Raw genomic sequence first — 21,245 nt, 5'->3', positions numbered from 1 at the left:
AAGCAAATTGCCCCCTCTTCCCTGGTTAGTACCAAGCAAATAAATGCTGCTTTAATTAAAAAAAAAAAAGAAAGAAAGAAAAAGAAAAAGAAGAAGAAGAAAGAAAGAAAGAAATGGAATCATTGCATGGCAAGAAAATCTGATACAAAGGGAGGGAAATCAGTTTGCATTTCTTTTCCATGTCATCCACATTTATTAATTGTTTTCCACAAACACCAGCTGAACACAAGGCCCGGACCCTGAAACAAACAGAGGTGGAAACTACAGACCTAGTTACAACTTTAAATAAAAATAACCAGCTTTCAAACTCTCCAACCACATACATGTTCACCATTTCTAAAGGTGTAGGAATCATACCGTTTCTGTGAGTAGTTCCCAAGGTGGGTCAGGCCATGCTGCTTGCCTTTCATACAGCCTGTCCTGTCCTGAGACTAGCAACTAAATCCACATCCTAAAAAGAAAGCTCCAAATAGCTTCAGTTTAGTGATGGCTGCGTGTGGGGGGGGGTATCTTTCCCCCCCAAATCCCTTGCTCTAGACTCATCTCCTAAGTGCCCTCTGGATTTACAGGGACTCTGACAAGGTCTTTATATTCCAGCTCTGCTGTTGCCCCAGCCACCCTCGCAAGATGTTCTCTTCTTTGGAGGAAAGAGATGCAGACAGAAGGAGGTGAGCTGGTGAAGTATGAGGCTACGCTAAAAAGGAAAAGGAAGACAAAGGGAGGAGGAAGTGGAGGAGGAATTACTCTATTTCATGGCCATCAATTTCACTAGGTCTTTGAAACCTTAGAAGTTTCCTTTCAATTATTTCTAAGCTTTAAGGTGAAGTCTGAGTAAAATTGGCTCTGTTTCAGGACAGATTAAGGCCCTCCGTCTAGCTCGCCTACAGTGTGTTGGGGAGCATTCCAGCTTGTAGTTTCTGTGGTCTTTTGAAGAGCTGGCTTCTCTAAAGAGGTCCATGGTTATGGAGTGCTAGGACATGCACAGCAGCAGCAGATGTCGCCAGTCCAACAATATCACCGGAAGAGGCCCCAGATATTACAGAAAACCTTTCTTCTCCTTCCAGAAGGTCTGCCAGTGTCTCCCCAAGGTGCCCCAATTGGCACAGGTGCCTGAGAACTCGAGTTCTCCCCTTCCTTGCGGGTTGGCCAAGGCAGTTCCTGGCTCCTTGAACAGCCAGGGGGCCAGGGCTGGTTGTCCACACCCAGGGTCCGACCACTGCTCCCCCTCTTTCCCAGTGGTTGAAACCGCCTGGCCAGGAGGAGCCCCCATCTCTCATCGGGGTTCCTGAGGTCGCAGGGGCGCGACACTGGAGGGCTGTGGTGATGTGCTAAGGCAAGGCGGCAGGCGTCCTTCTCGGGTGGGGGTGGCGGCGGGGACAGCGGGCGGCATAGCACCACCCGGGGGCAGCGACGGCGGCAGTGCCAGCAGCTCCTCACCGGAGGTCACTGCACAGTCCTGCTCCGGGTCAGCATCCGTGCCACCCCCAGCCACTGGCCCGCAGCTGCGCTTCTTGTCCTCCTCCTTTTTCCATTTCATGCGGCGGTTTTGGAACCAGATCTTGATGTGTCTCTCGGTCAAGTTCAGCATGACGGCCAGCTCCACCCTGCGGGGCCTCGAGATGTATTTATTGAATAGGAACTCCTTCTCCAGCTCCAGCAGCTGTGCACGCGTGTAGGCAGTACGTGTCCGTTTGTTTTCTTCTGGCTCTGCAACATAGGCTCCGCCTGTGGGCAACAGGGCACGTGAGTGTGCTCCCTGGACCCCTGGCCCCTCCTGCCCCAACCCCAAAGCCCAACACTTCAGCCCCAATTCTGGGACCCCTGGTGCTCCCAGGTACTCCTACCACCCAGGGCAACCTCCTATCCCAGAGCTCAGCCTGGGCTCCTGCAGCCCTTCTCTAGTAAAGGTTGCCTATTTTTTCTTTCCTTTCCTTTCTATTTTGTTTTTTTTTCTCTTTTCTTAAGATTTTATTTATTTATTTGACAGGGGGAGAGCACAAGCAGGGGGAGCATAAGAGGGAGAGGGAGCAGGTTCCCCACCAAGCAGGGAGCCCAACTAAGGGCTCCATTTGAGGACCTTGGGATCATGACCTGAGCTGAAGGCAGACATTTAACCATCTGAGCCACCCAGGGGCCCAAGGTCGCCTTTTCTTGGAGGTCAAAGCTGTGAGTGCCCTCAGGCTCTCTGTGAGCAAGTCCTGAGCTCTGTCAACCAGTGACTTTTCAGTGGGTTCTCCTGGCCAGTGTTTGGGTTGATGGTGATTTAAATGCACACACAATAGATATCTAAACCTACTGGATTGTACAAAGGCAACAAATGCATTTAATGTAAGAATTTTAAAACCACAGTTTTCTAATGATGACCCACAGTAAGAATATACTTCAGATCACTACCTAGTTCACACACTGACATAGAACTGACACAAAAAAAATTCAGGACATACGCAACTGATAAATTATTGAACACTAAAAAAAATTTCTGGACATAAAACCAACCTTTACTACATATGATACTATCTAATAGTAAATTATTGTTTACTATTATTAATATATATATAAATAGTCCATAGTAATATATATAGTACATAGTATATAGCAAATATATACAAATATATTAATAGTAAACTACTGTTTACAGTAGTTTACTATTAGTAAACAGTATTACTATTTACTAATAGTAAACAGTAGTTTACTATTAATATTTAGATATTTGCTATATACTATGTACTATATATTCACTATTTACTATTAATATATCTTAATAATAGTAAATAATAGTTTACTATTAATATATTTTTAATAGGGGCTCCTGGGTGGCTCAGTGGGTTAAAGCCTCTGCCTTTGGCTCAGGTTATGATCCCAGGGTCCTGGGATCCAGCCCCGCATAAGGGTCTCTTCTCAGCAGGGAGCCTGCTTCCCTTCCTCTCTCTCTGCCTGCCTCTCTGCCTACTTCTGATCTCTGTCAAATAAATAAATAAAATATTTAAAAAATATATTTTAATATGTTATTAATATATATTTATACATTAAAATTTATGTATTTAGTACAAACTATTATTTACTATTAATAGATGTATTAATAGTAAATAGTAAATATATATAGGAAATACTAAATATATAAAAATATTTTTATAAACTATTTTTACTATTTTGTTTTCTAAAAAAGATCTTGGCCCATGTAACTGATTTCATGATCAACTTATAAGTGCAACCCTCATTGTGAAAAACCTTGAGCTAATAAGAACGTTGAGCTTATGACATATATTGTCACATCTAACTATGTGTTATCTCTCTATATATATTGTCATAATCATCCCTGACTCAAGAGCTCATAAATTCTCTATAATTCTCTATAATTGTTTTCATCTCCGCTGGATCTCTGCCCTGGAGAAGAACGAAAACGATTCCGCGCCCTGAGGAATAACCCTGTCAGCCCTGAAGTCTGCGTCCTGAGCTCCAAACGCTGAAAAGGCGAGTGGGGAGTCTCAGGAGTCGGGTTCCCACTGGCAACCAAGAGCTCTATGGAGGACAGGACAGTGATAGTCAAAGGCTCAGGCATTCCAGCTCCAAACCCGGGTGGCAAGGAAGAAACCACTGGCCCGGTAAATTACCCAAATTACCGCTGCACACCTGCTGTTTGCCGCTGTGCTCCAGACCTTGAGCTTTTTTGCTTTTTCTGCTTGGTACCGACTGCACCCTGCGGTTGAGTTAAGTTCCAATATTCTAAGAAGATGCCTAAGTCTGCTTGTCTTAGGACAGAGTCTGGGATATTTCTCTTGTGACTGTTAGGAAGATTTAGGGAATTGAAAAGCTAGTACAGGTGTGTTTGGGTGGGAGGGTTTCCCTCCCAGGCCAAAAGGAGGTTCCCAGAACCCAAGGCTGAGGCTTGGGTCAGAGTCAGCATAGGAGTCCTGAGGAGCATCTCCAGAGGCTTACACTTCTAAGATTTTCTGGGCACCGGAGAGAAGCAAGGGAGCCTTATAGGAAAGTTAAAAAGGCCCTCCGAGATTCTTAAATTCAATCCACAATCTCTAGGGGCTCTGGCCCTCTTCTGCTGGGGTCATGGAGGTGCTGTGAGCCACTGGGACGGGGTCCACTACCTCAGGAGACCTCTGCTCAGGACAAGTTGGCAGGGGATGGAGGCTGTTGGTGGTGGTATGGAGAAGATGTCAAGAGTTCCCACGTCTGCGCCCTTCCGTAAGGCGCAGGTTGAGGCTGGTTTAGGAACAAGCCCGCTAGCGAGGCTTATGCGGTTCATTTTTTAGGTCGACGTTTTCAAAAGTTCCTATACTTTTGTTGTTAGTATTCATATCTTTACTACAAATGGAAGCCCTTTGATCACGTTACTCTCCTCAGGGGTTTGAGACCCCACTAGGAGTGGGCAGGCACGTTCAGACGCTTGAAGCTCTGCTTGTTCCAGAGTTTTCCGGGAGGACCTCTAGGCCGCAGGAGCACCCTACAGGCAGCGTCCAGGAAAGGGGGTTGGCGCATTCCCTCTGGGCTGCACTTGTAGCAGGTCAGAGGGTTCCAGCAAAGGCCTTTCCCTTGACTCTGCAACCTAAGGTCAGCTTTTCGAGGTTCCCCCTATCCCGGGGCAAGGCCGCCAATTTTCCATCGGATTTTACAGTCTGGCTCCGTAGGTGTGCCCGAGCCCAAGCTCCACCAGAGCAGGGTAGGGTGGGGAAGTTATCCGGCTTCAGAATGTTTCAGGTGGGGCCTCCCTAGGAGGGCCTGGAATGCCGGAAATGCGCGTCCCCAGCCCCCACCCTGGGTGGAAGGACCTGGTCTTCCCGCCTCCCAAGAATCCCGCATTTCCCAAGACTCCCCAGCCTCCGGCGGCCGTCGCGCGCGCGCGGCGTAAGTACGCAGAGGCGCCGGGCGCGTCTGGCGCCCCTCTCCCGCTGGGCTGCGCCCTACGTGGAGACGACTGCCGCCGAATTTGGCCCGGTCCAGACTCCAGACCCGGGCCCGCCCGCTCCTCACACCCGGCCTTTGCGAGAAAGTGAACTAGGGGGAGAGGCGAGCCCCGGGGACCCTGGGCGAGCTCGGACCCCACAAGGCTCGCCGGGCTGTACCGGGCGGTGCAGAGACGGGACTCTGGGGTGGGGGGGGGGGGCGCGCCCCCTCCTGAGCCTCTTTCTCCTACCCCCGACTACTGGAAGGAAGAGAAAAGTCAGCTATGCGCCATGTAGGTGTGACCACAAGTGGCCGCGGCACGGAAGCGATAACATTGTGTAGCGGTCAGAACCCACGGCCAGCTCGCGGCGGGGAAGGGGCCTGGGGGTCGCTCCCCGCCTCAGCCTCCGGGCTCTCGGGACGACCTTCGGTGACACGCCAGCGCCTAGGGCCTCGGGGATCCAGGGCTCACGCCTCTTCGAACCGGCTGTGCAAGGAGGGCATCTCCTTCCTCAAACTTACTTGCTGGGAAGCAGCGGGGGCACGGCGGGGGAGACCCCTTGGAACGTTTCCGTGTGTTCAGAAGTGAACTAGCAGCGCAGACGCCTCTCACAGCGGCTTGTCTCCCAGGCTAAGCAGCCAGGTCTCGGTTTTGCGGTGAGTAAGCCCCCACACCCGCCCCCACACCCGCCCCCGCCCCTCCGGCTTCCCAACCCCCGGCTGCCGAACGCCTTTGCAAACTTGGCTGCAGTTTGTCTTCCCTGCCTTTCTGCATCCGCGGGGTGCCTCCGAGTCTGCCTGCACTCCTGTAATGAAGCCACCCAGGGCCAGAGGGGGCCCGGGACTCTAAAAGCGCGCCCAGGCCCGGGTTGGAAGCATCCCAGAGCCCTGCTCGGCTTCTCTGACGCTCATTCCGCGGAGTCCTGGCCATTCCCCCAGGGGAGGAGGATCCAGAGGGTCTGAGGCCGGGAGCTCTGCCAGGCTTTAGCTTTCTGCGGGTGCGCAGCTGTTGAAGTTCAGTGTACAGGGAAAGAAGGGTTTAAGTTCCCGGGGGGAGAGCTGAGTGGAAAGGACGCTCCAAATGAGACCAGAAAGGCACTTCTGTAGGATGGCCCAGTTGGCTCCCTATGTAGTTTAGTCTGATCCAGGGTGCTCCATAGGGGCTGGGAACACGAACGGGTGGAGGGTCCTGGGGAGGTTTGGAGGTAGGGGCAGCCCGTTGGAGAGCGGGTATGGACAAAGGGGGTGGTGAGCCAGGCTTACCTGCCCACTGGCCTTTCCACGCGTGAGCCTTGGTGGACTTCATCCACGGGAAAGGCAGCTGGACGCGGCTGGGCTCCTCCAGGGCCCCCGTCTCAGCTCCATCCGGGAAGGGCCCGGCAGGCTGGTGGGGGAGCGTGAGCTGAGCTGGGAGGTGGTGGAGGTGCGCCACTGCGGAGTCGTCGGCGAGGGGAGGCACCTCGTATGGGGAGATGTCGGGGGGGCTGCCCTGCTCCAGAGCGCCCAGGGTCCCCGGGAACGGGGGCGGCGGCGGCGGGGGCTGGCGGCCCATGTACAGGCACGCAGGGGGACTGGCGCTGAACTCTGGCGCGGGGCCCCGCTGGAACGCGCATGGGTCCTTGTAAAGCTGCGTAGCTGCGTAGTACTGCTCCTCGCTGTTCATGGCTGCCTCCGGGTCTTGGACTCCAGCAGTAGGGAGCTGGAGCCGGGGAGTTGAAGCTGCGCAGCTCTCCCACTCTCGGCGCCACCCTTGCTCGCTTTGACAGCTCCGCTCTGCTCGGCGAGGGAACCCGCCACCGGCGGGGACTGTCGGGCCGGCCGCCGCGCCATAGGCTCCGCTGTGCCCCACGTGGCTGAGCCTGGGGCCATTATTGGCCTGGCCGACTGCCTTAAGAAGCAAGGCCCAGGTACCCAAGAGCACCTGCATTTGTTTCAATTTTCTGTCTCAGCTGAGTTTACCGCACGCACCTGTATGCGCAGCTGCAGGGCTGCGTAAAGTGGAACACCCATGAAAATATGAAGATTTACATTCAGTTATAGAAATGTATTCTCATCATACTTAGATCTATTTTCCTTTTTCGATAATGTACATAATATATTAGTTTATTAATATAATTTATAAATATGCTTATGCCGAGGTTGTGTATTTATATTTCTCTTTAACTGTTAGGGAATACGGTCAAAAAAGTTTACAGACCCGACCTCTATAGGTCCGAAGCAGCTGGTTTTGTTTTATTTATGAAATTTGTACACAATCACAGTGATGTCAGTGAGGTAACTACATAAAGATTCAGGATGTTGCATTTTTTAAAAATCTGTGGCTGTGCTGGGGGGGGGGCTTCTGGAGTGTAAACTGTAATTTCAGAATCGTTCACAGTGGCCTTTTAATTTTTTTTTTAATCTGAAGGACATTTTAATTTTGATTATGGGAAATTGGGGTTCATTTGGCCAACTCCGTGCAGTTTCCTAATGTGGCGGCTGTGGTGCGGGGAGAAGTAGCGTCACCTCTTGTGGCTGGGAGGAGGGGACGGGTTGGCATGGGGTTTCCAGATCCGTAATGGCTTTCCAGTGATCCTGATACCCAGCAGGGATCTGTCAGCCGGAGAACCCCTATGCCAGCGTCGTACTGAATTAAGGCAGGTCCGAGAGAGGAGGGAAATATTTAGAAAAGAATTAAAAACGCTGCGTTTTCCTGACAGCGTCAATCTGGGGTTTCCACTGGTTCGGTAACTTCTGGGTGTTCTGGGGCCCTCATTTAAATAGGACGATTAAATAGGACCAGACGATTCGGACAGACTATCTCTGGGTCGCAGTGGCACCCAAGCCCTGGCCTGGGCATGACCAACACAGCCGACCCGTTTGCCCAGGGTGTTCTGAGTAGCCTTGGACCAGGTCCTGCCAAAAAGGACCACATTCCTCAAACCAACATGGAGGGTTTTAGGAAAACTGGACACATTTGCAGAAAAGCCTTGGCAAGAGGGATGTGAACCACCAGGAATCGTTAAGGGGAAATCACCGCAATCTGGCTTTGCCAAACCATAGACTACATCTAGCCCTTCACGAGGAAGATTTTCATATATTTTTTCCTTGTGGAAATATGGGTTTTAAATGCATACGGTTTGAGGGCTCTACTCTGAAATACTCCTTTTTATTAAAAAACAAAAGCCAGTTGGGAATTTGGACTTCTCTGCAGATTCCTCGCCTTGTGCGACGCAGGTGCGGTCTCAGCATTTGCGATTCTAAGAGTGCTAAGCACCCAGTGGCCCGCGCCTGGGCGGCGACGCGCGCAGTCCCGGCTGTTTTGGTGCCCGCGCTTGCGACTGAGGGAAGCCGGTTAGGTGTGGGGAGTTCTGGCAATTTCTTCAGGGAAAAGGGCCACCTGCGGCCCTAGGGGCCGGGGAGAAAAAGGCGGTGGGACGCGCGCACTTAATCTCTGAGCGTCCGCGTCAATGAATCCATTGTTGGCGGCGGCCGTGGAGGACCAGACGCTATCGCCGGGCCGCGAGTGACCGCATCGATCAGCAGGCAGGGCCGGAGGGGGGTTGCCCGGCCGCAGCATGTTGACCCTCGGAGATAATCTGCCAAGTCGCCGCGGGTTGACTTGGCGACGCGGTTATGAGCGGGCGGCGAGCTCCGCTTGGGACAAAGATCGGCCTCCTTCCTCCCCCGTACTCTTCTCTTCTTCCCCTCCCCCTCGGCAACTCCGGACTCAGTCCGCAGACTGCCCCCCTCCTCCCTCGCTCCCCGCCACCCCCGACGCACAGTGTTTATTTTGCACTTCTCGTCTAATTGCACATTTCTGTAAATTGGTCTCCATTTCGATGCTTCATTTGCTCTCATTTAATATTTTTGCTCGGCCTTGCAGAAAGAAAAGAGGCACTCAGCAGAAAGCAAATCCGCCTACCGCGCTCTCTGGTAAAACAAAACAAAACAAAACAAAACAAACCCGGAGCCCGGGGCTGAACAAAAACGGGGGCGGGGGAGGGGCGGGGGTGCAGAAGGTGTTCCGTGGAGGTGCGTTCACAAATAGCGTTGTCTGCTGCTCACTACCTAAACAAGTGACCCAGGAAACGAGTCAAACAGCCATTGATTATGGTGGGACAAAGCCAGCAGGGTTTTTGGATTGGCTAATTATAACGTATAGCCATAGAAAACGCACCCCGCACAGCCTTCCATTGAGCAAGAGCGTGTATTGTATTTCTGCTGTGGATATAGCTCGTGGTATCATAAAATCGCCAAATCCATTACAGGTGAAATGCGTTTCCGCTCCGAATCCCCGCTGACGCCTGCGCCCCTCTCGCCTCCCACAGGCCCGGGAGCGATACTGAGCCATTAGGCGAGCGCCTTCCCGAGCCATTTAACAGCAGCTCTTATGGATAAATAAACAAAAAAGGCTGTAAACCAATTATAGTGTGGACAGTGAAAAAGTCGTTTATTAGCAGGACGTCCTGATAGCCCTCGCAGATACTGGAGGTCCTTGCTTGCCCTCTTCCCTCTTTCCCTGCTGGAGACACAGTCTGCGCCCCCGGAGAGCACAGGTTACCTTGTTCTTGGTCGGTAGCTGAGTCTTCCAAGCATGCCAAGGGCTGAATTACTTGGTGGTAAGAATTTTTAAGCCACTGTATTCCACCCCAAGGGGGGAAAATAATAGATGAACCTCACTTAACTCCAAAGATATGTTTATAGTGACTTTGTGTGGAATTTAATGTATTAGACTATATTTGTTTTTATAATTAACTTTGTGTTAAAAATAAAAGTTACACTATATCCTGAGTGGGAACGCTAAAGCAAACAATGTGCTGTATGGAATGAGAATACTCTTCCGTAGTTAACTTTGAATTTTTGTACACGAGTCTTTTTTTTTTTAAGATTTTACTTATTTATTTGACAGAAATCACAGGTAGGCAAAGGGGGGGGCAGTTGGGAAGCAGGCTCCCCACTGAGCAGAGAGCCTGACTCAGGGCTCAATCCCAAGACTCTGAGATCATGACCTGTGCCAAAGGCAGAGGCTTAACCCACTGAGCCACCGGGCACCCTGAGCCTTTCCTTCAGTGGGCACTTATGCTGTTTTTTATTCCCCCAGGGTTAATCCTTCTTCCCTCCTTTGCCTCCAGGATTTCCTTAGTCTGGTACCTAGGTCTAAGAGGGCCAAGGGTAATGTTCAGAAAAAAACTCCAGGAGTGCCTGGGTGGCTCATGGGTTAAAGACTCTATCATGACTCTGGTCATGATCCCAGGGTTCTGGGATGGAGCCCTGTGCCTGGCTCTCTGGTTATCAGGGAGCCTGCTTCCTTCCCTGTCTCTCTACCTACTTGTGATCTTGCCGTACTGCTCAGTGCTTTCTCACAGGAGTAGGGCTGGCAGACACCAGCTCTTTCCACCCGTTTTTGTTTACTCCTGAGGCCCTTAGTTTAGTTTACAGCTAAAAGGAAAAGTGTGAAAGGAAGTTGGCATTCCAAAGTGTCTAAGGCCCCCTGCTTGCTCTTCTGGCATCCCCATGTCTGCCCTCGCAGTTCCCATCCCTTTGGCTGGCTTTTCAAGGTTCCCATCTCTGCCCTATCATCCAAATGTGCATTTTCCCCAAAACCCGCAGTCCTGGCCATTCTTTTCTCTTCTTCATCCTGGATACCAGCTTCTTGCTTCCACTGAAATTCCTCCCACTCCTTCTTTTTCCCCCCGTCTACCCCCCCCCCCCCCAATCACTGACTGTTTCCTATGACTAACCCTTTGTTCTCCTGGGAAACTCTCCTTACTTCCAGGAACCCAAAGGATGCTTGACTCACCTTTCCTGGCCATTCCAGCTGCCTTCCTGAACCATCCCGCATTTCACATGGTTTATTAGTTGTCAGGCCAAATATTTTCAGTAATATTTACTTTAATCAGTAAATGCTGCTGTATGGCCCTGTATATGTGCATGTCTGCAATCTCTTGGAGTGACAGAAACTCAGTAGAAGAAATGTGTTCTGGCTTTGGTGTAACACGGGAAGCTCTTAGGAGCTGCATACACCCATCTTCCAAATCTAACCCTACCCCGCACAAGCTGTGTGTCCCTGGCAAGTTATATACCTCCGCGTAGCCTCTCTGTCCTTATTTGTAAAATGGAAACAATATACTGCCCCATAAAGTACACCCACTGTAGATAGTAATAATAGCAGCAAACACGGGGAGCCATGCACAGGCATATTTGCTAATCCTCACTAAAATCCCATGAGGTAGGTCCTATTATTCCTATTTTGCTGTGCAGTATAGTGAGGCATTAAGACGTTAGGTAACTTGCCCAGAATCACACAGCCTAGATCCAAGCTGAAGAGATCTGGCTTTAGATGTGACCCTACACTGTCTTGCTATGTAGTAGACAATGAAGAAATTTTTTAAAAAATTATTTTTGTGAGAATTAGACAAAATGTCTAAAGTCCCTGGCTCTGCACGGGCACTGAAAACACGGTCAAGTCTTCCTTTTTTTCCCCTAGCATTGCTTTTAATGCATCCATAGGTATCTAACTATGGATCATTAATGCAGCCAAAAGAATGGCAGAGCTATTAGCACAAGTCCATGTTTAAGGGCATTGCCAGGCAGGTAGACTTAGAAAGGTATATTCAGAAACACCCTGTCTTTTAAGGGAATGGGCCCCAAAGTGGGGCTCTGCTTTAAGTGGGTAGAGGAGGTGGGGAGCACTGGATGGCACTTGCTCCTGCCAGGCCTCCACGTACACCCAGAGAGAGAAACAGGTGTGAGGGAGATACAGGGGCTTCCCCTTTAATCCAAGAAAGCCCTTAAGAGAAGATTTGAAGGGGGGATGTGAACTAACCACAGCGAAATAAACTGTTTTTATTCCAGGAGATCTGGAATTCGGCATCTAAGCAGTGTCTTATAGCCAGAGGGCACTCCCCCACTGTATTTTCCATGGTTCTTCCATTTCCAGGTTGGAGATGAGACTATTATCGTAAACCCTCAAGTGGCTTGGGAAGGAAGGGCGCAGTTCTGGTGTCTGGGTCAGAGCAGTCCCGGAATCCTGCTCCATTCCTGCTTTTCCCAGATAAGGGAGGTGGTCGTGGGCAACCCTGGTTTTCTTTGGAGGGATCCAGAAACGCCCCTGTCAAAGTGATTCCTCTGCATATCCCTTGAAATTAAGGCCAATAGAAAAGTGTTAAAATAGAAATCTGTGTGGATTAAAGTGGGGGAGTCAGCTCTACCTAGGGTATAATCATTCTCTCTCCTGTGGTAATGAAAATAAAGGCAGATTGTTTGACTGTGGTCTCAAATTCATTGAATTTTCCTATTAGTAATTCTTCCTATGGTAGATATGTCTTATCTGCCAACAGGGTACTGTTGTACAGAGAGAAGCTATATTTGAATAAACTTATTTTGTGTATTTTCTCCAATCACATATCGTAACATCTTTAAGCAAATCCCACAAGGTACAGATTTCTACTAACCAATGAAGTAACAGATTCATAGGGTATTGTTTCTGGAAGTGTGATTCATGAACTATGTGTATTAAAATCAATAAGGTGCTTATAGAATGTAGAGACCTACTGAAGGTGGTGGGACTTGGGAATCTACATTTTAAATGCACCCAAGGTCCTTTTTAAAAAAGAGTTTATTTATTTGATAGACAGAGATCACAAGTAGGCAGAGAGGCAGGCAGAGAGAGAGGAAGGGAAGCAGGCTCCCTGCTGAAGCAGAGAGGCCGATGCGGGGGTGGGGTGTGGGGTCCTTGATCCCAGAACCCTGGGATCATGACCTGAACGGAAGGCAGAGGCTTAACCCACTGAGCCACTCAGGCACCCCCAGCCAAGGTCACTCTTAAACACACTATGAATTGAGAATAACAACAGGAAACAAACACTTGAGCTATAATTTATTTGATAGATGGAGACTCATAGGTGCTTTTAAAGAACAAATGTTCTTTAAGCATGAACATTCAAATAATAACACACTTCTCTATGTCATAAGGTTGTTGTGAGGTTTAAATAGAGGAAATGTATGGGAAAATGCCCAAGTCCGTACAGAAAAGCATGTTATTTGAAACTCTACATGGGCAAACCACATACAAATCTTGGACATTTTCACAGTAGGTTACAAATCCTGAACATTTTCAGGTTTTCCTTTCTGTCTTACATGTCCATTTTTGCTTTAAGTGACTGAATATTTAGAAAGGTTCAGCATGATCTGGCTTTATCATTATACCTCTCCCCCTGAGCTCTTTGGAAGCAGTGGGACTCTCCTTGGGATGTTAATGTGTGTGGCTCCACTGTGGGCTCAGCAAAGCTGAGCTGAGCTTTTCCAGCTACAGTAGCTAACACGTAAGGGCAAATAAAGTGAGGCAATAAAACCAAGGCAAATTGATTCATCTCTAGGCAGTACCATTATAACTTGTGTCTTAATGCCATATTCTCTCTACACTGAACATGACCAAATAGCTTCCTTTAAAAGTAAATGAATTTTATATAATTTGTGGCTAATTCCATTTAATTCTGCCCACATGAGCATGTGATAAGGGAATGTTACACTGGTTAACAACAACAGGCTAAAAGGGGCATTCAGGAGGAGACCAATATTTGATTTCCAAGTGCTCTGGCTCAGCGCTGAGAAATCCAGATTACTGTGAGTGTGTTGGTTTCTTGGTTATTTGCTTTCTGTGCTCCTAGCTGCTGAGTAAAGGGCAGTGAGAAAACACGAGGATCCCATCTGTCACAACGAGGCTAGTTACAGCAAAAATAACGACTCCTTTTTATAAAATCATTCTTGGTCTAAGAAACTCCCTTTGGACTGGAGGGAATCAGGAAGAGTAAAAATAATAGAATCAATAACAACTTTGTTATCTAGTAACTTAAACAACTCTTGCCTGCTGGGATAGCAGAACAGGCTTTCTTATCTTGGAAACAGGAAAACTTTCTGGACAGTAAATTATTTTTTACGAAATGTTTCTAACTGGATTAGGTTTCTAGAGAAAGTGGCTAAGGTAGGAACCATGCCAAATTCTAATCAGTTACACACAATATTTTAAAACACTGGGAAGACTTTGCATCTTTAAATCTAATATGTATTATTTCTTCTTTTTACTTAAGAAAACATGGACGGTTGTGCAATTATTGGAATACTAAAATGTACTCAATTATTAGAGAATTAGGAAATTAATTGGGAAATTCTCATTTAAATGTCTGGATCATCTGGTCAACTTGATTTTTGTTCCTATGTCAGTATTTGTCTATATCAGTACTTACCTGCTGCTTTGGTCTTCTGAGCACTTTCATAAACCACACTTGAGTCTTCAGAGCCAGGAAATGTTTTCTCCATTGAATGATCTGTCTATATGATAGCAGGGAGTCGGTCTGGTTTGATTTGGGTTCCATGTTGATTTCTTTGTCTGTAGTGATAACTCAATTCAAGAGTTATGAAATGTATCTTGGTTTGAAGAGAACCATCTCTCCCACAGTCCAGGTGTTTGTAACAGCAACTCAGTAGACGGTACACACAGCGTAGAGATTGTCCTGACCTGGTTCATTAAGATACTTGAAGGAAAAGGCGAAGCTGAGAGGTTTGAATTATTAAGTTAATAAGTTAATCTGTGTTACTGGTTCTACTAACATCCAAGTTCATCTCTTGTATGCTGACAGTTTGGTGCAGACATACTCATTTCATATGTCATTGTCCCTCTAACACCTTATACAGGATTTTCTTAGAGTCTGTGTACACAGGCAACTCTGCATACATAATATTTTGTATTCCATGTGTGCAGGGTATAATATTATCTATGTATCTTATATCATGGTCAGCCTGTATATAAGTTGACCTAATTTCATTAGTTTTCTTGCAGAAGAGGCCTAAGGTTTAATTTAGGGAAAGAAAGTCTTTTCTCTCTTTACTAATGTGTATTGTAAAACATAATCAATCAGTGTTGTCTGCTTCATTTACAAAGCAATTTATTAGACTCTGCCAACACGGTCACAGTCAAACCTTGACGTTTCCAAAAGTTGGAGTTAGAGATTGCTATGAATCCAGATAAACAGCACTGTTTTCTTACCTTCCCAGCAAATTTCGACAGGTGATAACAAAAAGGCAAACACAAGTCTCTAACCCCTCGCCTGCTGTTATCTGTCTCCTGGCTTGTAATTACACAGGATTTGGAGTTTTCTCAAGAGAGTGGAGTGACACTGTTTACCTTTTTGTATTTATGTGACCAGTAGCCAAACTTAAATATAATAACTAGGGAAATTCAGTAAAGAGAAACACTGACTGGGAAAGAGTCGAGTTTTCTCTTTCTCCTGCTGTGTTTCCGTATGAATCTCCTCCCTGCAAGTCCTTTCCAAAAATGGAAAGAATACTGATCTTATTCCACCTCTACTTATAATATTCGAGGGCTTTTGTTCTGGTTACTGCTTGATGGGAGGGGAGAGAAGAACTGGAGATGGTTATGTACATTTCAGCTGAGAAAATAATTGAACAAAGTGGAGTGGTGTTTCAACAGTTTTGTTTTTTGGTAAAGGGTGGTGGGATGGTCTTGAGAAGTAGATAGTCATGGCCTGACCTGTTCCTTAGTCCTCATCCAATTCATCTAATTCAGGCTTCCTTTCTTAAAAAATTGTTCACCTTCTAAAAAAATCACTGATAAGGGCAATAGAAGTAACTAGGAGCTTAGCACCAAATTTTGCACAAAGCTCTGTTATCTTTCAAGTTACTAGATATTTCAAACATTTCAACTCTTTTCTCTCACTCTCTCCATCCATAAGGATCCTTGAAGCATGTCTTTTTTTTTTTTTTAAGATTTTATTTATTTATTTGACAGAGAGAGAGATCACAGGTAGGCAGAGAGGCAGGTGGAGAGAGAGGGGGAAGCAGGCTCCCTGCTGAGCAGAGAGCCTGAAGTGGGGTTCGATCCCAGGACCCTGAGATCATGACATGAGCCAAAGGCAGAGGCTTAACCTACTGAGCCACCCAGGTGTCCCTGAAGCACGTTTTCAGTTTACATCATGGAGTCATTACAGTTCTTTCTTACTTGGTGCCTAGAATGGATATACTCTGCTACAATAGGTAAGCAAAGATACTAAAGCCATAGTTTTGACTTTGTTGTTTTAGTCAAATAGCTCTTTCAGATTGTAATGAATGCTATGAATCATTCTCCCAGAAAAATGCACAAATGTGTAAGGACACAAAATTCTGCAGCAGATTTTAGGAAATTCATAGCCTTCTGCCTCCCCAGCTCTTCCTTGTCTGTCTGTGCCAGGCAAGGTTTACCTGGAGCCAATCTATGCCCAACTCAAGATTTTTACCTCCACTTCTAGATTTGGGTTTGATGGTCCCGAACTTTACAAAAGTGGCTCCTTTGTAAATATTCATAATTATCATTTTTTTGTTTATTTGATTGGGCTTTCATGCTATGTACAGAGGACTTAAAGACTGGATAGTTTTTGCTCAACTATCTGACCGTACTCACCTACTCCACAGGGATAATAAACATAATGAGGTCGAATGGCGAGTTTAGAAGAGGTGAAATTGTCTTTCTCTTTTTAAAAAATTTAATTAATTAATTATTTTTTTTGAAATTATATTTCTAAGAGAATTAGGAATTCACAGACTTACAGATGCATGGAATTGTGACAGTGATCTGTTGCCATATGTGTATGGTAGCTTGGCTTAAGATTGTTCTTCTCTTACTCCTTTCAACAAACTCTTATTTAAATGTCTCCTCTGTACCAGACACTATGGCAGGCTTTGAGGGTATAACAAAATGAGACATTATCTCTACCCTGGAGGCCTTAGGGTCTGTTGGAGGAAAGGAACAAGCACATAAACATACACAGCGAAGAACTCCAGATGCCCTGAAAATGTGGCTTTTCTGCTCTTATTGGAAGGTCATGATGTTGTTAGTGACATAGAGACAATCAGGCTTTCCCCTGTGGTCTATTTCTAATTATTTCCCGAAAGCAGATAGGGTATGGTCTGGCTTCGTCACTTACTAGCAGTCTGACTTGGGGCTTTCCGTGGACCAGTGTTTCAGATTCCTCATGTACTGGATGGTAGCTTGGTGAGTGGCTAAAAGCTTAGCTCTGGAGCAGGACTGTTTTGATTTGAATCAAAAGTAGCATCACTACTTATTAGTTGTGTGATCTTGGGTAAGGCCCTTAACCTCTCTGTGTCTGTTTTCTTTTATGTAAAATGGGAATAATCATAATATTATCACATTGAATTGTACCCCATGAGTTAACAATATGCAGGAAGCACTCTGAAAAGAAGGTATATATAGGGCGCCTGAGTGGCTCGGTCAGTGGAGTGGTTGCCTTCAGCTCAGGTCATGATCCTGGAATCCTGGGATCAAGTCCCCGCATCGGGCTTCCTGCTAGGTGGGGAGTCTGCTTCTCCCTCTGATCTCTCCCCTCTAATGGTCTCTCTCACTCAAATAAATAAATAAAATCTTTTTTTTAAAAGAAGAAGTTATATATAGAGTGCCTTGATGTTCATTCATTCATTCATTCGTTTTTTTTTTTTTTAAGATTTTATTTATTTATTTGACAGACAGAGATCGCAAGTAGGCAGAGAGGCAGGCAGAGAGAGAGAGGAAGGGAAGCAGGCTCTCCGCTGAGCAGAGAGCCAATGCAGGGCTCGATCCCAGGACCCTGAGACCATGACCTGAGCTGAAGGCAGAGGCTTAACCCACTGAGCCACCCAGGCGCCCCTCATTCATTCATTCTTTTTTTTTTTTTTTTTAAAGATTATTTATTTATTTATTTGACAGAGAGATTACATGTAGGCAGAGAGGCAGGCAGAGAGAGAGAGGAGGAAGCAGGCTCCCTGCTGAGCAGAGAACCCGATGCGGGACTCGATCCCAGGACTCTGGGATCATGACCTGAGCTGAAGGCAGCGGCTTAAACCACTGAGCCACCCAGGCACCCCCTCATTCATTCATTCTTAACAAATATTTATGGAATGTGACTTGGTGCCACACACCGTGTTACGTGTTAAGTATTGGGGATGCCATAGTAAAGAGGTAGTATCTGCTTTAAAGAAACCTCTAGTTTAGTAGGGGAGTCAAGCAGCTAGAGAGAAAATTTAAATGCCATGGTAGGATCTTTGTGACAGAGACAAAGGTAGGCTCTGATGGGAACACCATAACAAGAGCGCATTCCTAAATCTAGGGATGCTTTCCTTCCTGTTTTATTAATCCCCTAGCTAAGGCACACACCTTCAGATCTTTAGGATTTTTCTCACATTTGTTTTTAGAAACAAAAAAATAATTAAAAAACATATAAAATTGACCATTTACACATTTCTAAGAGTATAGTTTAATACTGTTAAGTAGATTCACATTGTTGGTTAACCCAGTCTCTGAAACTCTTCATCCTGCAGAGCTGAAACTCTATACCCATTAAATGCCTGCTCCCCATTGCTCCGCCTCCCTGGCCCCTGGCAGCTACCTCACAGGATTTTATAGTTCCCATGCATGTTCTTCAACACTTAAGTTCTCGCCGCGTTGTCATTATAATTACTGTCAGTAAGATGTTGTTTTCTATCATGGGTTTCACCTGGCCAAAGACTTTCCTTCAAATTAATTCTGTTTTTCCTGTTGCTACTGCTGTTTTCTGGAATTTTGTGAATCCGTGAACTTTGTTTCTTCTAGAAAAGAAGTTGCTATAAATTGAGCAATGTTCTAGGAACAGGTTTGTTCATCACTGGGCTAATGGCATTGACTGAATGCTCATTGTTTGCTCATCCCTGAGTTCATCTTTGTAGGAGGAGACTGAGGAAGTGGAAGGCAGCAAAAAACCTCTGTTTCACACAAGTTGGAAAACAAATGAGTGAAGAAGCACCTTCACATATACCTGTATATATGTCTTAGAAATATTTATTTAAGTACCCAGCTTTCTATATCACATATATCAAACAGGATAAGAGCAATGTTTTAGGAATATGAACATGGCAGCATGACGTATGGGCTAAATGTATTTTTTTTTTTAAAAGATTGTATTTATTTATTTGATCCCAGGACCCTGGAGTCATGACCTGAGCTGAAGGCAGATGCTTAACAACTGAGCCACCCATGGGCTAAATATTTTTTATATTTTTATTTTTTTAGTGAGGGAAGCTCACTTTTTTTTTTTTTAAGATTTTATTTATTTATTTGACCGACAGAGATCACAAGTAGGCGGAGAGGCAGACAGAGAGAGAGAGGAGGAAGCAGGTTCCCCGCCGAACAGAGAGCCTGATGCAGGGCTCAGTCCCAGGACCCGGAGATCATGACCTGAGCTGAAGGCAGAGGCTTAACCCACTGAGCCACCTAGGCACCCTGGGAAAAAGAGTCTTAAACAGGCTTCATGGCCAGCACGGAGCCCAGTGCAGGGCTTGATTTCACAGCCCTGAGATCATGAGCTGAGCTGAAATAAAGAGTTGGACACGTAACTGACTGAGCCACCCAGGCATCCTGGGAACATGGAGTTTAGACTTGCAGTGGAAATGGAGAAAAAGGGGAAAATCTAAATGTAACAATGGGAATGTGGAAGTAGAAATTGGTGATATGTTGTGACAGTAGAAGTTGGTGATCTGTTGAATAGGAAGTAAAGAAGAAGGCATAGGAGATTAGAACCAACATTTGTTGGATGCTGACTCTGTGCCAGGACCTGGCTGGGCCCTTTGCCCATAGGATCTCATTTATATTTTATGACATTTTTCTGTGTTAAGTATTATTGCCCCCATTTTACTATTGAAGAAGCAGAGGTTCAGAAAGGTTGACTAGCTTGACCAAAGTCATATGATTAACAGCTGTTTGAGTCTATATTCCCCCAGAATTGGACTCTAAAATCTGTGCTCTTTTATTATTAATGTGGCTTTAAGGCTGCCCATTAGGGAGACTGAAAACATGGTTTTACTATGGACAAAAGAGAATTGATAGAGGGGCCGGTTTTCAGGGAAAGATAATAATGTGCTGAATTCAGGATGAAGTTGGACAATGTAAATTTAAGAGGCTTGCAAGCATTTGGAGGCCTCAGTCTGAGCGAGAGCACAGGGCTGGCCATGTGGGTCCATACGTGTTGATTGGCTTATTGAAAGATTGACTATAAAGAGGGCCACGGATAAATTTTTGAGGATATCCCCTCTTAGAGGACATAAAAGAGAAAGAAGAATCCATAAAGTCAGTAAAGGAAAGTTCATGGGACTGTGATTTGGTAGAAAACAGTACGTGTGCTTCAGTATGGAAAAGTGTGACAAAAACAGAGGGTTCCAGATTGTCAATCATGATTCAGGAAAGTCATTTAAGAGTTCTGGGTAGAGGAGTGTACATACCTAATTTCAGTGCAAGTACCATGATTTGTCTAATGTCATTGCCTTTTGCTTTATACACACATCCATTAGGTTCCCAATTTCTGTTCATTCTTCCTCTTAAATAACTCTTGAATTGGCCTTTCCCTAGTGTCCTTAGGCACTGCCTTGGTGGAGACTGGGTCTCATCCAGGCTCCTGTGACAAGTATCCATCAATGTTCCCTGTTGCCTGCTTCTTTTATAATTTTCTTAGTCTAAAAATCTGTGTTCTCTACTGCATGTAAAATCAAACTCCTAAGCAAAGTCCAATGAGTGCTTCAATTTGGCACCAATCCTGTCTTCAAGCTGCCTTTTCCTCTCCCAAGCACCAAATACTCCAATTAAACGGTCATTCTTTGTATCTCCTGGGGCAACCTGCCCTCACATCCTGCCTCTCCAAGTACTGCCTGGATTAGCACCCTTCCATGCTTGATGCTGGCAAACTTCTGTTAATCATTTGAGGTCTAACAAAATGGCAAGTAGCATAGAAAAGATGTTGGAATGAAGCAGAAAATATTATTAGATTAAAATTCAAAACCAAGGAACAGGCACCTGTGATCGATGTAATTATTATTGTAAGAGAAGTGAATAGGAAGAGCCACTATTTTTTTCTGCTTTCTTTTTTTTTTTAAAGATTTTATTTATTTATTTGACAGAGAGAAATCACAAGTAGATGGAGAGGCAGGCAGAGAGAGAGAAAGAGGGAAGCAGGCTCCCTGCTGAGCAGAGAGCCCGATGCGGGACTCGATCCCAGGACCCTGAGATCATGACCCGAGCCGAAGGCAGCGGCTTAACCCACTGAGCCACCCAGGCGCCCTTTTTCCGCTTTCTTGTTAGATTTCTCAGGTCATGCTCACTGCTGAGATGTTGATGTCCACAGAAGACTTTTAACACCTCTCATCTGAGAAAAATAACTTCCTTTGTCAAGGTCAGAGGAAATTCTTTGCTCATTCTTTTCTCAGGACTTTGTCCACACGGTAGGTGCTCTTGGCATTCTCCGAATCTCAGGATGTGTCCTTAAGGCCTGGATGGCGAACGGACAATTTCTTACTTG

General features: G+C 46.1%; 1 protein-coding gene and 1 long non-coding RNA gene across 2 annotated transcripts in view; one reads left to right on the top strand and one right to left on the bottom strand.

Annotated features, from left to right (window-relative positions):
• Positions 1 to 108: 108 nt before the first annotated feature.
• Positions 109 to 6,718, bottom strand: PDX1 (pancreatic and duodenal homeobox 1). The gene is made up of 2 exons (XM_059377518.1): positions 6,160 to 6,718; positions 109 to 1,725 (listed from the first exon to the last, which is right to left on the bottom strand). The coding sequence occupies exons 1-2, from the start codon at positions 6,557 to 6,559 to the stop codon at positions 1,274 to 1,276; spliced, it is 852 nt and encodes a 283-aa protein (XP_059233501.1). The 5' UTR covers positions 6,560 to 6,718; the 3' UTR covers positions 109 to 1,273.
• The window catches only part of LOC132002511 (uncharacterized), a 229,634-nt gene continuing 212,296 nt past the window's right edge, over positions 3,908 to 21,245 (top strand). Inside the window, exon 1 of the long non-coding RNA XR_009399927.1 lies at positions 3,908 to 5,553. This is a non-coding gene — a long non-coding RNA (uncharacterized LOC132002511). The remainder of the gene's footprint in view (positions 5,554 to 21,245) is intronic.

The sequence above is a fragment of the Mustela nigripes genome, chromosome 15 (assembly GCF_022355385.1).
Source record: "Mustela nigripes isolate SB6536 chromosome 15, MUSNIG.SB6536, whole genome shotgun sequence".
NCBI classification, from domain to species: domain Eukaryota; kingdom Metazoa; phylum Chordata; class Mammalia; order Carnivora; family Mustelidae; genus Mustela; species Mustela nigripes.
Note: the sequence above shows the minus strand (reverse complement) of the source record. Positions and strands in the feature narration are given on the sequence as shown.

Coding starts and splice junctions, on each gene's coding strand:
- PDX1 (XM_059377518.1), bottom strand. CDS start 6,559: ATGAACAGCGAGGAGCAGTACTACGCAGCTACGCAGCTTTACAAGGAC. Junction 1,726..6,159: donor GTGGAAAGGCCAGTGGGCAG/GTAAGCCTGGCT, acceptor TGTTGCCCACAG/GCGGAGCCTATGTTGCAGAG.